Genomic DNA, 16,539 nt, shown 5'->3' with positions numbered 1-16,539 from the left:
GCCTAAGTCTATTATGAGGAGCCTGACCCGTCCGAACCCGAGGATTGTGGCGGGAAATTATGGCCCGACCCGGCCCACGGGTGCAAAACAGCCACAATTGACCAAAAACAACATAAACTGATGTCAATGAGACATAAAATGACTTTAAAGATACACAATATGACCTCCAGGAGACAAAGCAACTACAATGAGACACAAAATAGCCACAAGGAGACACAAAATGACTTCAAAGAGACAGAAAAAAAAAGAAAAAAAAAAGAGGCAAAACCACCACAAAGGCTGTGCCTCTGTCGCAAAAGTACAGGTGTCGAGGCCTTTGCCATATCTGTGCCCAGGGGCCCATCGTCTCATAACCTGCCCACACTAATTGTCCACTGTTTAAAATCAGCCAGAAACAAGAGTTTTGGATCAGTGGATAATCCAGAACCAGACGACTGATCTAGAGATCATCTCCACCTCCTAGTTTTTGTGTTCCAGTGTGGACGGAGATATTTTGTAAAATGAAAGTCATGTGGACAGTTTTTTTTTTTTTTATTAATGGAACGGGAAAATATCCGTACGCATGTAGACAGGGCCCAAGATTGTTCTTTAAGTTGTCAACATTCCCCAAAGTTGTACAAGTAGAAATGTGGGCTCTAAGAAGAACTATCGGCGAGGAGCATCAGTCTCTACGGGGATACGCTGTGTGTTTAAGTCAGACTCAAGGTGTTTAAGATGATTGCTATTGATTTAAAACCCTCTGAAAATCTACAGCAGACACATGCGCTCATTGCACCAACTAACATTGTTCTTCCTGTAGTCTGTATTTTTCAAAAGCCTGTACAATAGAAATGGTGAGAAAACGCTGTCATAACCAAGAAACGTGATAACACTGAGGTTGAGAAATACCAGTTTCCCTTTAACACCTCTAACACAGCTCCTCAATTAAAGGGGAAGTCTGCTGATGTTACACGTCACAGTCTTTTTATAGGTGTTGGGAAGTATGACTGCATATGTGAAAAAAAAAGTTGTACAAAACCTGTTGTGTCTGCAGAGGGAACTGTGCAAAGTCTGATAGGTTGCCTCAAGTGATGTCACATGAGTCAGCGTCAGTCAGGGCTGAAGACTACAAGTGTGAGAATAAAAAAAAGTCTATTGGTGTGGAGTCAGAAAAGAGCGAACCTCTCTGACTTCTGTAGGCCCCTCCCCATCGCTTTTAAAGGCTCGGGGCTCGACGCTACATTAGCCACTACTAGCATAAAACACCTGCATCTCTGATTGAACTGTTGGTGCTTGAGTTGTATTGTAGGTTATGAAGGTGCCAGGTTTTGACAGAGAACAAGAATACATTGAATAAAATAAGAGGATATCTCTGTTGCTGCAGGATGTTGATCCTTCCTTTGTCTTCTCTTTTTAAAACTGCCCATTGTAAGTCTGAGAATGTTCCGGGAGTTCAATGCTAAATCAGTGCAGTACTTTTTAAGAAACACATTAAGTATAATATAAAGATCTCTGTTGCACAATTCACGTCATCTGTCTCAAAGCTTAAAATCCTTTCCCAGCTCGTCTGCCTCCCTTTATCTACATCTCCTTTGTGATTGGTTTAGATTTAATAACAGACATCAATAAAAGATAATAGCTTTTACCTGAATTCACCTCATCAGTGCAGGGAAAAAAAGCATCTCTTCCTGATATTTTGTTCTGTCAGTGCTCTGTCTCTGCTGTAAGCATTACCTGAATTCTAAGATAAGTTCTTAATATAACTCGTCCTGGTCCGACTGTGGTGATCTGAGCAGGACAAGCTCTGCTGCTGCTTTGGAGCAGCATGGTGTCCCTGCTCTGTCCTTCTTCTCTCCTCCTCCAGCACAGTCACACATTGCCTACAGTAAACATTTACTTTTGCTTGCACGCACGCACACACACACACACACACACACACACACATACACACACACCGACACACAGACACACACAGACATAAACAACACCCGCCCACGCAAACACACACCTAAGACACATTTACACTTGCCGACTGCTGTTTTGTGAGACATTTTTACAGCGAGCGAATAATCGCTGTTTCAGGTAATCAAAGTAAAAAGGATCTGTAATTCGATACATCACTTATACGCACTTATGTTCAGTATGTACATTTTATTGGCAACACGCACGCACACACGCACACACACACGCACACACACACACACACACACACACCATCTTCACTCAGGGTAACAAGAACCTCCAGTATGATGGAAAAACCTCCAACAAAATAAAAGATTAACGTTATAAGTGAAAAAGCAATATCCCTTTCTCTTCCCCTCTGTGGCCTTTTTAATGGGAGGGTCATTTCATTCGATATTTCTCCAAAACAAAATAAATGAGTGCTCTCTGAGTGTGTGTCCCTACCTTTATTCCCCTTGCTAGCAATATAACTTAGAAACTTCTATAAGTGGAGGAAGAAATAAAGAGGAGAGAGAGGGCACGGCAGTGACAGAAAATATTTTGGGTGAATGCTCGTAAAAACGATGAAAGAGACAGGAAAGGACAGGCAGAGCACAATTTGTTTTCATGCTTTATTTTCATGTGAATGCATAACGGCAGCTTGTTATTTCTGCAGGCAACCACTAATGTTTTATTACCGCTGTTGTGTTTAAACACTGAAATAACTGGCTTATAAACTGATGTTTGTGTAAGATGATTTCTTAGGAGGTCAGAGAGCTCACTCACAATCAGTCCTCGTAGCCGTAGCACGAGGCCAACTTTCGCACTTGAGAAGTTATTAACTGTTTGGAATCCCATTGTTATCCCGCGAGGGAAAACAAGGAAGTCACTCATCGCAGAGGCATCATGGCGGCTGTTGTCGTGGAGACAGGATCCCAGCGAGGATAATTGCTGGAGGGGCTTAGCAGTGCGAGCCACCTGCCGCAGCAGTTGGCCGGGATCTGTGTGTGTATATGTATGTGTGTGGGAGAGTGTGTTTGCGGGCGTGTGTGTATCCTGGCATAGATATAGTGGGCTGGGGCAGAGTAGTGGCAGGAGGCAGAGTGGGATAAGGAGGACAGGGCACACAAAGGGCTTAAACATAACCTCGCGCGTAAGTCTCTCATGGGGGATAAAAATCTTCCAGCCTATATTACAATACATATCACCTCTACTGTAGATAATCCTAATGGGCTCCGAGAGGTCAGAGCAGACTGGTGAACAGCAACATGCAGCTTTTTGACCCAACGCTGAAATCCAACAAAGAGACGGACAAGATTTATAAAAAATCTAGAATATTGTATTGATCTTTGCCTTTATGTTTCAGATCTGCCTGCACACAAACACACTTCCTCTCAGACACATACACTTTGTCACAAACACACTTCCGCAGCTAACCTATATGGAGTATCTGGGACAGTGTGACAGTGCGATCATTTTCAATAGGATTTGTAGGTCGAGGGTCATCCCCAGAACAACAGCCTACTAATCCAGTCCCGTGTGTGTAAACGTGTGTCTGGACTAAGGTCAGGGGATGCACTAATGGAGCGAACAAAAGCAGCAAGGCCGCTACAGTACAGAGTCGCTTTCCTCTAACAGCAACAAGTAAAACTACCCTTCATCTCATTCTCATTACCTGTTCCGGTTGCAGTTGTTTATGAGCATTGTAGATTATCATCCTAAATGCGTTTGCACCGACAGTGATCTCTATCTGAGTCAGTGCAAGGGAGATAATTGGGTTATCAGATAGAGGACAATGCTACTATGTCGTTCCGATGAGGAGAGAGATAGATTATCTGCAGGTTTTGGTGTAGAGATACTGTTGTTGTGCTGCTGTGTCTTCACATGCATTATGATCCTGTATAGTGTCTTCTGTGCCGTACAGCTTCCCTCAGCACCGGCCCAGCGTTTGCTTATGTTTGGAGTTTTCCCACTCTGCGTTGTCACCATAAATCAGATGATTTATAATCTCAGCCTCGCAGAATTGTAACTTTTGCTTTTGTTATTAGACCACTAGAGTGGGTTTGACTGACTGCTCACTTTCCCCTCGGTACAGTCCAATGACTTTATTCAAAAGGCAGAACCGTCTGCTGCTTCTTGGCAATAGACGAGAGTGTGAGCGTCTGAAAAGAAGCAGGGACACATGATCTGTTCCTTCACTGTACGTCGATACTATGCAGCATTGCTATTAAAAAGGCCTGCTATTTCGTGGTCAGACTGTAATTATGTTTAGGCTGTAGCTAAGCGCCCCCTACTGGACATTTGGGCATTTATATTTAGGCAGACTCATGGTCACCCAAATTAGTGGGATTTTCATGATGTGGTGTGCTACTGGTTTCACTCCATGTCCCTGTGGTTATACCTTGTTTAGCCACATCTACTGTCAAGAGTGTTGTCTGTGTGTGCAGTTGAAGGCTGATCTACAGTTGTGTGTAAGTTCTATGCAGAGCCTACGCTGTAGCCTATAGAGTGGCCTACGCCGTTGTCAGTATATGTGCAGCAGTGTGCCTGCGTCACTCTGCAATCACACAAGTTGGCAATGGGGCTTCTATGCCACTGTGTTGAGTTTCCGTGATGTGCACTAAGGTTTGATTGATTCAACTAACACATCTAAAACACACATTAAACATGGCTTAATAGTGACAATATTCAACAAAAATACAAAATTTGGCTCCATTATAATTTACAAGTTTCACTGATGAAACAGTTGTCTTGTGCCAGACATGTTCTCCCCACATATACAACATGCTAACAATGTTAGCATAAGCGTATGACATTTCCCATTGCAAAAATTAGCCTAGTGGCTAGCGGACTAGTCTTCGACTTATGTGAAGCCAGGATAAATCACACACAAGACTTTAATGTTGTTCTGTGGGGGCTTTATTGTCTTCACAATAAAAATAAAAGCTTTGTCTGCTGAGAAAAAGGTTTTTATTTTACAAAAATAAACAGGAAGTCTACATCACCGGAAAGTATAGTTAAATATCTGGGGAGGTGCATTCAGGATACAAAGAGCCTACGTACACCTAACCTGAGTAACAGCAGTAACAGAAAGTTTGCTGATCCGACGAGAAGTTGGGCGGTCCAGGTCTAGCGGCTGAATTCGAGTTGCTACAGTTGCTGCTAACTGGTCCGTAAACTGTAGTTCTGGCACAATGTTGCTCTTAAAGTGAGTGTTTAATACTTCAAAGATAGATTTGGAACGTAATATCACTTGACAGACATTATGCAATCTAATTCTGCTGGGCTGAACTGAAAGCAGTTGTACCATGACATTATATTAGTGTTCCATTAATTATATAATTTGTGTTCTCAGTATATTTTCAGGATCTTTGTCAAAGCTACATGATAAATGGCTAAGTAGGCGAGTTAATGTTATGCATCACTCTAATCAGAGCAAGCTTGAATCTGCATAAAACCTTTCCCTCTATATTGCCAGGATTTTCGCCCACTGCGACGTGTCTTTCTGTAAATTTAATAATTTTGTAAGTTTAATGTTTTATAAGGTTTAGAAATCTCTGGCCATCATCAAGGAAACGGCACATTAATATAAAGTGTATCAGGGCTTGAAGCAAGAAAAAATCCTGTGCCTGAAATTTTTTTAGAGGGCCTTCTGCGCTAGGGGGGTCCGGGGGCATGCCCCCCCCCCCGGAAGAAAAATTTGAACATTTGACGTCTAAATGAATTAATCTGGTGCACTTTGAGAGTATCAATCAAGTATCACATCAAGGAGCTAGAATAACAATTTCAAGGTTTTTAATAATGAAATATGAACAGTTCACCAAAAAAGGAAAATTTGGTCATCAGCTACTACAAAATGGTTGGGGCCGGGCAATTTTAGGCAATTCTGAGCAACAAGTGGCAGAATAGGAAGACAACAAGAACGCATTAAAATGTACGTTTTACATCAGTTGAAGCTTGAACTCACGACCTCTGACACCAAGGAGCATCTTCTATCTGACTGAGCTAATTTGCAAGTGACAACTCATTGGTGGCTTCACAAATTATCTCACTTATCTCTACCACACCACCTCTTTCTCTTTCTGTATGTGTGAATTGCAACCACCAACCTGTAGCCCTTTCTCGCTCTCTCTCTCTTTGTGTGTGTGTGTGTTTTCATCTCTCTCGTGTCTAGACCAAACTGAACAAATATTTACAGACAGACAAGCAACATCATAATTAAACAGGCTTTTATTTTTAAAATTTATTTTATTTTGAAAATTGGCCGGATTCTCTCGTCTTTTCTGTGTCCGACTTCCTGTTTGGTATGATCCGCTCTATCCAGCTTGACAGAGGCACTCACGGCTCGTGTGAAAAATAGACCAGATGCCGAACTGAAGCGCTGCAGTGCGCGAGCCTCCGCGGGCGCTCCGCTCTGCTCACCGGCCTGTGTGGACAGTCAGATAGGTTAACATGGACGCCAACTGAAAACTGCCTCCGCTGCTGGGCGCTGCGCTTCGGTTCTGCGTCCAGTGTGTCTGTGGCGTGACTGAATAAGAGACTGTGAAAACTTAAGGCCCGCCCTACTCTGCCTCTGATTGGCTAGAAGTCCTTGTTTACCTTGAGTAATGTGATACACCATTGGTAGTTGGAACTATCACTTTGCTTTGCTTTAAAACGACTGGTTAAATCACTGTTGCTACGGCAAGATGATAAAATATTCACGAGAAAAAAATATTCCTGCACCAGAATATCCCTGCGCCGGAAATCCGGCACCGTGCCGGAGAACTTCAAGCCCTGGTGTATTATCATTAGGGCCTGTGTTCATCTTTAACTGCTAAATATCAAACTTGGGAATTAGGAGAAAGATTAAAGTGACTTTATGAAGTGCTGGAACTTTTTATCAAACTTCTTTGGGTTTTAAAATGCTGTTAAATTCAAGTGAGCTTCATGTGTGACTCACAATTGGGTAGTTTCAGCCTAGTATTTGCTTTTGATTTAAACATTTCATATCACTTATTTTTCTCTATGTTCCGCAGCTATGTAGCAGCTGAGCTGTGCCTGATCAACACTGCTAGCGCACACAGTGAGGCTGTTTTAGGGCTAGGACACATGCCGCGTCTCTAACCAACCCAAAAAATGCAACGTTGAGTGCTGGTTGCTACTTGTTCCTACTCTGTACTAACTTTTAAGGGCGTGGAGGTAGGCTGCGTCTCAAGCAGTGAAGCAACCATAACCAGCACCATATCCTACTAACCAGAAATACTTAGTTCAGAGCCGATCTTGTTTTTGAAATGTGTATTAGGCCTGAAATGTTGTCCGTGGGACAGGTGTAAAGCTCTGGGTAGCCCTGCACTAAAACAATCAATTTCTTTTCGATATTTATCATGGACTCATATTTACAGGAGAAGGGCAAGATATTTACCGGCTGTGATTGGTTCTCCTTGTATCCAAAAGTTCAACTTTGTTAAAATCAGGGTGCAGCCGTCACGCCCTGAAAACAGACAGATGGGCCTGCTTACATGTCGGGATGGCGTCGCTCTTGCTGTCTTTCAATGTCTGTCGACATTGACAATGTGTTTCAATGGTTCAGGTTCTGCAACACACACTCATGCAGGCAGTGTGGCGCGGGTGTAAGGGGCAGATGTAAAGTAATTCCTTGTCTTTGTTTGGCTCTTTGTGCTCTGAGTGTACATGTTGCCAATCATATGATCACTTGAGAGTCGTTCTGAAAGGTGACTACTGCTCTTTGCTCTAAGTACGAGTAAGTTGCTTTATAAATGCGTCTTATTATTCACTTTTGTACTCCAAAGTTGTTTCAAGCATTATTGACTGTAATTCTGAAACATTTTTACAAAATCAGTGACACACCAAACTGACTACAGGGTTAAAAACACACAGTAGAAAGTTTTTATTAGACCAACATTAAAAGGATGAAACTGGTATGTAAACAGTTTGAACTGTAAACAAGCTACTGTTATTCATTCCTTTGTCACGTGCAGGTCAAATGTTAAAGCTGCAAATATTTGATGTCACTGGATCTTAGATTTGCCTGCTTTTCCTCTTACTACTGCTTGTCATTTCTGCTGTCATATTATATTTAAATATCTAAAAATATTCCAAAAATAATTAAAGTAAATATGCTTTTTTTCTGTAGTTGTTGTTGCTAACATAATTTCCATTACCTTACCAAACAGCATTTCAAGATGAGCTGGTCGCAGTCTTAAACACTACAATTAGAAGTAGTAATAACACCAACAGCAAAAATAATAAAAGGAACAAAACAAAGAAGAAAGGGGAGGAAGGAGGAGGTGGGAGAAAAAAAGAGGATATTTTAAGACATACTCTGCACTCCATCAAGAGCTTGTTAGGAATGCAGTAAAATTTAGAAAGACTATTGGATTCCCAATAAATAAAAGAAGAAGGATAACATCAGCTATAAAATGTAATCAGTTCGTGCAGAAAACAAGGAGGAGGTTGGAAACACAGTCGAATCGAAATTTAACAGGCATCAGCAGCTAATTCTTAATCTAAATAAAATTGATGTGTTGTATTTAGAGCAGAAAACTGTGGAGGATTTTTTTTGGACAATGAAATGTATCAGTCAATAAGACAACAGCATGATGGCACAGATGGAAATGACAGTTTTAGGGGTTGGAATTATCGAGAAATGCTACAAATGTGCAGTATAATGAAGTAAACCAGTGCCTGTGTGTGATAAAGTAGACAAGTAATACAAATAATGACCCCTTTGATACAATGAATGACTGTGACTAAATATCGGAGAAAATAATAACCCCTTCTCAGTCTAATTAGTACATCCTGGGGGCACGATGAGCCTTCTGAATGTGATAGAATCCAAACAGCGTCAGAGCTGCGTTTTGCAAATTAAGCACCAGGAGAGATGACTGTGAGGATCTCTGGGATTTCTTTGTGTAAATATTTAACTTCTGTGGTGATGTGGATGTCAGACAACTGGCTTACAACAGTAAGCTACATCACTTTTACTGAAATGTCTGCAAATGTCTCAATATGACGAGCCAGCAATTGTGGAATTAGGGATTCTGGGGAAACTTATCTGAGGGGAAGGGTTTTAAATTTCAAAGTTTGGTGAGAACTCTCAGTAAAAGGTCATGGGAGGTACGGGACTTGACATTTTTTGGAACATGGAAATGTAGGAATCTGAATGTGCTGATAGTGCTGATAATAAATTTGTCTTTTCGGTAGAAAAAAGACGACAAGCGGCATGAGATGTCCTAACGGAGAGTGAAAGGCATTTTGTGGTGCAGGTAGAAAGAGGCTCTGTGTGTGAGGAGTGTGAATAATCCCGTTGACTTCTGAGTTGTGTAGAGGGGCCGCGGCTTGAAAGTCTTGGCATCACTAGAAGAGAAAGATCAATTCTCTGGAGTTAAAAGTGCAGCAACACTCTGCTGTCTATGCAAAGACAGTGATGATGCACGATCCTCTTGACCTTCACACTTCCTGTTGTGTTGTTTGGCAAGTTTACTTTTAAGCTCTCTGTCCCTCAGTGCCTTGGCGAGGAGTTGAAGGCATTCCTCATTTAGACACACGCAATGCTTTGCGGGAACAATATGGACGTTTTTGTGGAGAGTCATAGACGCAGCAGAAAAAGCACACATGATTTGAATACTGATATATAATCACATTCAGGGGAACATTCATACTTTATCTGGAAGACTGTGGGAAGAAAATGTAATTCCTTGCCTTAACCAAGACCACAAATACTCCGTGAGCTGTACATCCACTCAAACCACAGCATTTTTAAAGCACTGAGCTAAAAACTTTTGTTCTTTCATCAAGTGAGACAATTTAGCTGAAATTACAACGTGAAAATGTCTCTGTGAGGTTGGATTACCAAATAGACAAAGCAGGGAGCTGCCCCAGGGACACCAAAGGCCCCATGTTCACTGTGAGGCAATTACATTGTAGTAATTTGATTAATTGCAATTTTGGTAGGGAGATATGCACAATCAAAGGACATAATGAATTGAAATAGCGACGGTATTAAGACCATTATTATATTAGTTCATGTTTATAGAATATGATGTTTACTAAAATTACCACTAATTAACAACAAGCCAAACTAGGGCCACTTTATATTCCAGCATTGTAGTACCTGTTGGTTTTTAGGGTTCTGGGCAAAATATAATGAAACTTTCCTGTGAAGTCTGCAGTGTGCTCTGTGCCTGATGGGTACTTACAGGCAATGGACACCTGTACAAACAGTCAGGGGGAAGCTGGGAGTTGAGTTTAACTTGCCACAGGACACCTTAGTAGTTTAATGTCCCAGAGTCTGTGGCTTGTTTAGATATACATGTGGTTTTGCTGTTATTTTTTGCAGGTTTAAATTAAAGATCTAAGACTTTTTAGTGCATTCAATAGATACAATTCTTTTAAATTTTGGTTGTAAATTTGATAAAATCTGTGTCAGTAAGCACTTCTCCTTTTTCCAAGATAATCCAACTACCAACCTGACAGGCATGGCATATCAAAATGCTGATTAAACAGCATCATTACTACACAGGTGTGCCATGGGATGGTCACAGTGAAAGGCCACTTTAAAATGTGCAGTATTATCACAACACAACACAAGGCCGCAGATGTCCCAAGTTTTGAGGGAGCGTGCCGTTGGCATACTGACTGGAGGAATGTTCACCAGAGCTGTTGCCCATGAACTGAATGTTCTTTTACTGCCATAAGCCGTCTCCAATGTCTCTAGTGTTCGTGAAATTGGTGGTGCATCCAACTGGCCTCACAACTGCAAACCACATGTAACCACACCAGCTCAGATCCTCTACATCCAGTGTCCTCATCTGCAAGACTGACTGAGACTAGCTACCAAAACAGCTGATGCATCATCTGGTTTGCATTAGCAAAGAATTTCTGCACAATTTGTAAAAGCAGTTCATCATTGTAACTGACCTTTGAGGCTGGTTGCATGTACTGCCAAATTCACAGTTATTGGTATTGGCTGATATTGGCTTTAAAGTCGGAATCTGCAAACATGCCTTTTCTTATTTTGCACAATGAATGTATATTACATACATTTAATAGCATTCTATTTCACGTCTCCATCTGCTGGTGGGCCATCACGATAAGAGTATGCATGCATAATATGATGTTCCACTACACAATCAGAAATACACTGATGTAATTCTCAAACCCTGACTGATGTATTTCTGGTCTGTCATCATCTTTTAGGAGAACCCATACCTGTGCAGTGACGAGTGTGATGCCTCTAACCCAGACTTGGCCCACCCTCCTCAGCTGATGCAGGACAAAGAACGCAACGGTCTAATCACCTACTGGCAGACAGTCACATGGAGACGCCACCCAGAGCCACTGCTGGCCAACATCACCATGTCCTGGAACAAGAGTCTGGAGCTCACAGACGACATCCAGATCACCTTCGAGTACGGCCGACCTACTATCATGGTACTGGATAAGTCCATGGACCACGGACGCTCCTGGCAGCCCTACCAGTTCTACGCTGACGACTGCATGGATGCCTTCAACATGCCACCCAAACATGTGCGTGACCTCTCGCCCACAAACATCACACGGGTCATCTGCACCGAGCAGTACTCACGCTGGGTTGGCTCCAAGAACGACAAGAATGTGAAGTTGGAGGTGCGGGCGCGCTTTGCTGTGTTTGCAGGACCGCAACTACAGAACATGGACAGCCTGTACACTCGCATGGAAAGTATGAAGGGATTGAGGGACTTCTTCACCTTCACCAACCTTAGGATGAGGCTTCTCAGGCCTGCCCTTGGAGGCACCTATGTCCAGAGAGACAACCTGCTGAAGTACTTCTATGCCATCTCCAACATCGAGGTACCTGCCAGGTGAGGGTCAATGCTGACTTGATAAGGGATGCACATGTTCATTCCTTTTAACATAATAACAGAATTAACTTGGAAACAAATGGAAAACTGCAGTGTACTCTCAAATAAGATTTCTGTTTGTTACTATTACCAAAATTGTTTTTACTAATCAAGAAAAAGGGAGCTTCATTATTCACTTCACATGAGCTAACACTGCAGCAGTGGCTAACATCCGACACCAAGCTGTTAAACGGTCCCAAACTCACACCGACGCCAAAATGGCTCAACTCTGAAGTTAGGTAAAGTTAGCCATGTGATGCTAACAGTTAGCTCCATCTCTAGCTCTGTGTGTGTGCGGGCGGACCCTCACCAACTGTCTCTGGTGCAGAGCAGAGCTCTCATGATAAACAAAGAGAAAGAGAGTGAGGCAACCCCCCCCCCCAAAAACCCGAACATCCAAAACCCAAATTCCTACCCAACAAGGTAATATCAAAATAGTCAAATATGCGGGTCCAGCTCTACTATCTGCATGGCTACAGTAGGTGTCACTAGGTGTATGTGGAAAACATCTTTTCATAAATTGGGTGGACGGACTGTTTAAACATATCCCCTAAAATAATTAAGATTTACATATCAAAGACGGAACGCTGCCAGATTGTTCAAATGGCCAAGCACCATTCATGTGTATCTGCTGAAATGACACTGGCTAAAACTAATCAATAACAAATGATACGTTTAGCAGATTATAATCATAAAGCAAACTGTATATCGATGAATGTCTTTTCTAGACCATGACATGTAAAGAAAAACCATCTGGTGATGAACAAACCCTCTGATCTCACATTCATGCACACACACACACTCTCACATGGCCTTTCTGATCTGAGGGCGTTAAAAATGACCCTCTCTCTCTCTCTCTCTCAACATGAATCCTGGCCTGCCTGTCACTGGCCCGTGAGGACAATGATTAATGACAGAAACATACGGCCTCGGTGGTCTAACGTAAACCGCTATCCACATTCTGCCAGCGGAGCCGGGAACCCTTACATGGCAACTTTGTGACAGTGAAAGATGCTCGGGGCCGTCACGCGCCTGCTTAGCATCAACAAGCCATCTCTCCTACCTTTCAGAATTATCATTCCAATCAATACGGGAGGCTGACATTTGAATGGTATTTAACATCCGTGTTGGGATGGCTTGGAATGGGAGGGGGAGGTGTGAATCTGTGTGTGTGTGTGTCTGTGTGTGTGTGTGTGTGAGAGATGGGGATTGTGGGTGAGAAGGGGAAAGTGAAAATGAGTGACTGTTTGAGAGGGGCGTTGGCCGATGGGGGCGTCGTGTGTTTATGTGTGTGTGGAGTCGAGGTACAGGGCTTGTTTGATAAAGTCCTGAGTGGATGCTGACACAGCACACACACACACACATGCGTGCACACACACATAAACAGCCCTCTGGCACTGTGGAAAGGGCCTGCAGGTATTGATCACAGCCACTTTTCAGGCTCAGCACAGAATCACAGAGAGAAGGAGAGCTCAGCCCAATACCCTGGGGGTGAAACAGTCCATCACCACGCCACAACCTCCACCACAGCCGGCAAATTTAATAATCAACCATGCCTGTTTTGAAATATTTGTGCTCATTTCTTTATTTAGTAGTCCGCAAGTGCACCACATCTAAGACTTTATCATCCGTCTCGTATTCCCTGCTGAGCTGCTTTGCTTGAAACAACCCCCTGCACTGTGAGCTCTCAAAGGTTTCTCTTCATATTTATACTTCCAGAAAACTTTCTTAATTTCTCTCCTCATCCAGAGAGCAGGGCTGATGGCTGGTGGCAGCTGGAGATAGTGTCAGTGTGCGCTGGATCTGGTAACAGAGGACCCAAATTTAGCCCTGTGGAGATGACTGAGGCCAGTCCGTCTTCCGCCCCAGCCACCCACACCTCCCGTAACATAATCACTAATCAATAAGTTATTCTGGGCAGCCAGCAGGAGTATTAGGTGATAGTGGTGGGGGGTCTTCAACAGTACAGTACAATCAAGAGTGTCTGATGCTTACGGCTGGGAAATTGATTTTGGGGAGCGAGACGATTAGTCAATGTTCCCTGGACAAAAGGCTAAGCTATTTCATCTCATCTCATCTGGCCTTAGTAACATATTGGGATTTCCAATGCTTAAAATTTGAATAATGAATATTCCACTCTGCTGGTGCTCCAGCGGGGACGGCACACTGAAATGGGTTTTATATGATCAAGACCGAATGGCAGTGTACCGCAGGTCGCCACAGTAATGAGATATGCTGGTGTTATCGATGGAGAGAGGGTTGTAGTTACTTCCTGGCTGTATTGTATGTCCCCAGGCCTCTATCTGTGGCTCTCTGGATGAATCCAGTTAAAAGTAATTATTATTAGTTAACTCTTCTTAATGACCTGGGTTGAGCCTGGACAGAGACAGCAAAACAAGCCCTTTTCCCATCAACCAGTATAAGATGCTACCTCTATGGGACGTGTTTTATCTGACGCTGCATTGTCAGAGTGACTGGCCAAGCTCTAAAGAGCTGGCGCAGGTATGCGGGAAGCCAGGTACTCAGGGCTAAATAGTGCTGCTTTATCAATAAAAAGGTAACTGGATAGGCCATTAAGTGCAAACGCAGGGAAGCTAGCTTTGATAGAAGGGGGGTTGTAAATTTAGATTTGTGGATGCGTTGAAAACACTCAGCAAACTGGATCTTGAGCAAGTTGTGAGAGGGCATTTAGGGTAGAGGGCAGCCAGAGGTGGAGCAGGGATTTTGAAGGGAGAAGAAGGTCAAACAGAGGCAAAGTCAAATTGGATAGAGTTGATAGAATATTATATGATTCAGCATCACTCACTTTGTGTCACAAAGTTCTCCCAAGGTTAACTGTAATGAGCTACAGTACTGACTACAATATAAACTCTAAGCCAAGGTGTTTGGGGTTTTGAAAGCCTCAGGCCTTATGCTCATTTTACAGGCTATATTCAACCCTTAGATGTGGCCATTTCCATATCACTGATGGGCCATGTGAAAGCTATCTCCAACCATCAAAGATAGAGGAGCAAAGCCTCAACTCTATCATCATTTACATCAGTGAAATCATATTCACCGGGAAGCTTTACTCATAAGCGGAGCTCTCAAATTCCCCCTCATTCATTGGACCTCCATCTCTCCATCCCTGTTCAGTGTTCTCTCTGTCACATCTGTCAGCCGCCCCACTGGACTGTGGTGTGGACTATAGGCTAGCCTGTAGTCTGCATTATGGATTAGACGTGGGGTCACGGATTGGGCCTTTTTAATGAAATAAGCAGCAGGTCGTACGGTGGGTCTTTATAATGGAATAAAGGAAAGGCTGTAAGCTCAGGAAGAGCCAACTAAGTGGATTAGGGCCAGGACGGGGAGAAGGAGATGGAGCAGAATGAGGGGGAAGGCGAAGTCTGCATCGTTTTTCTCTCCTGGCTGGTAGTCGCTGCAACATCAGGTCTTCTTCTCCCCGACTTCTGAATTTAATTTGATTGGATGACGGGGGAAGAATGACATTTAAGAGAAGCCAAGTATGTAGTCCAAGTATCTTATTCCCCGATGTCTTTTGGCTGAGCAAGAAAACAGTCAGCACATGTTGTGAATGTATAGCACTGTTGTGGTTGATGTCAACACAGCTTATAATTTTTCCATTGTAATTTACATTTTGACTGATAATTGTGCCCACAGAATTCATCAAATCCTTTCAAACTGAATTAAAAGATGAACCCACTATTGGCAAATCAATGTTTTAATTTTAAATCTTGTCTTTTTCAAAAGTTTACAGTACTACTGTAAGTATTTTATAATTTATTTATTTTAGGTTGTCCTAATTGGTCTCTGCAAACTGCTAAACAAACAGTGAAGAAAGAAAAAAATCTTTGTTTTGCCACAATATATACAGCTATATAGCAGCAAAGTTGTATGGCCTGAAGGAATTTATTTGTTTACAGTGACATTAACATTATTTTGCTGACTGTCCTCATATTTCTTGTGAAATAAGAAACTAACTTATAGAATTTCTATCACGTACAATATCTATTGTAAATTGTAACAAGACGAAGGGTGCTTTCACACCTAAACAGGTTTAGTTCAGTTAAAACAAACTCAAGCCTGTTTGCCCAATTAATGCAGCTCATTTAGACTGGTACAAAAGCTATCAATCAAACAAGATTCAAGAGTCAATACTTTATTGCCATGTCGACATATCGAACTGTCGAAGAACCACTCACTAAATATGTTACACAATAAAATAAATACATAAAAATAAGATAAAATCCAGACCATAAAAGGGAATAAATACTAAAATAATAAAATAATACTAAGGCACCCATAGAGGGATTAGCAGCATCAATACAGTATAAAGTGCACAATAAAAATGAGTAAAAAAAATAAAATGAAAATATAGTCATTGCACATAAAACAGTTCAGATTGTGTTGCTAGTGGAGACAAAAAAAAACTGAACTGAGACCACTTTAAAGGGGGGTCTTGGTCAGCTATCAAGTGGACTGTGGTGCAGTTTATTGTATGAAAGCAGACGAACCAGCCACAAGATTTTATCATAGCAGATTATGATGATTTTCTACCGAATCTACTGATTGTTAAATCTGTCTGCGATCTCATAACTTATCTCTATGAGGCCATGTATATAACCTATTTATACAAATACTTTGATAACTATGGTAAGACATATGCACGTCAGTGCAGGTAACTTCCTTGATTAACATGTCAAAAGCTGTTAAAACTGCTGTTCTTGTATCCAAC

General features: G+C 42.2%; 1 protein-coding gene across 1 annotated transcript in view; it reads left to right on the top strand.

Moving 5' to 3' along the window:
* Positions 1 to 16,539, top strand: part of ntng2b (netrin g2b) — a 77,336-nt gene that overhangs the window by 7,492 nt on the left and 53,305 nt on the right. The window contains exon 3 of the mRNA XM_033647330.2: positions 11,122 to 11,765. Within this exon, the coding sequence (XP_033503221.2) occupies positions 11,122 to 11,765 (644 nt within the window). The remainder of the gene's footprint in view (positions 1 to 11,121; positions 11,766 to 16,539) is intronic.

Source organism: Epinephelus lanceolatus, chromosome 19 (genome assembly GCF_041903045.1).
Source record: "Epinephelus lanceolatus isolate andai-2023 chromosome 19, ASM4190304v1, whole genome shotgun sequence".
Classification (NCBI taxonomy): Eukaryota; Metazoa; Chordata; class Actinopteri; order Perciformes; family Serranidae; genus Epinephelus; species Epinephelus lanceolatus.
Note: the sequence above shows the minus strand (reverse complement) of the source record. Positions and strands in the feature narration are given on the sequence as shown.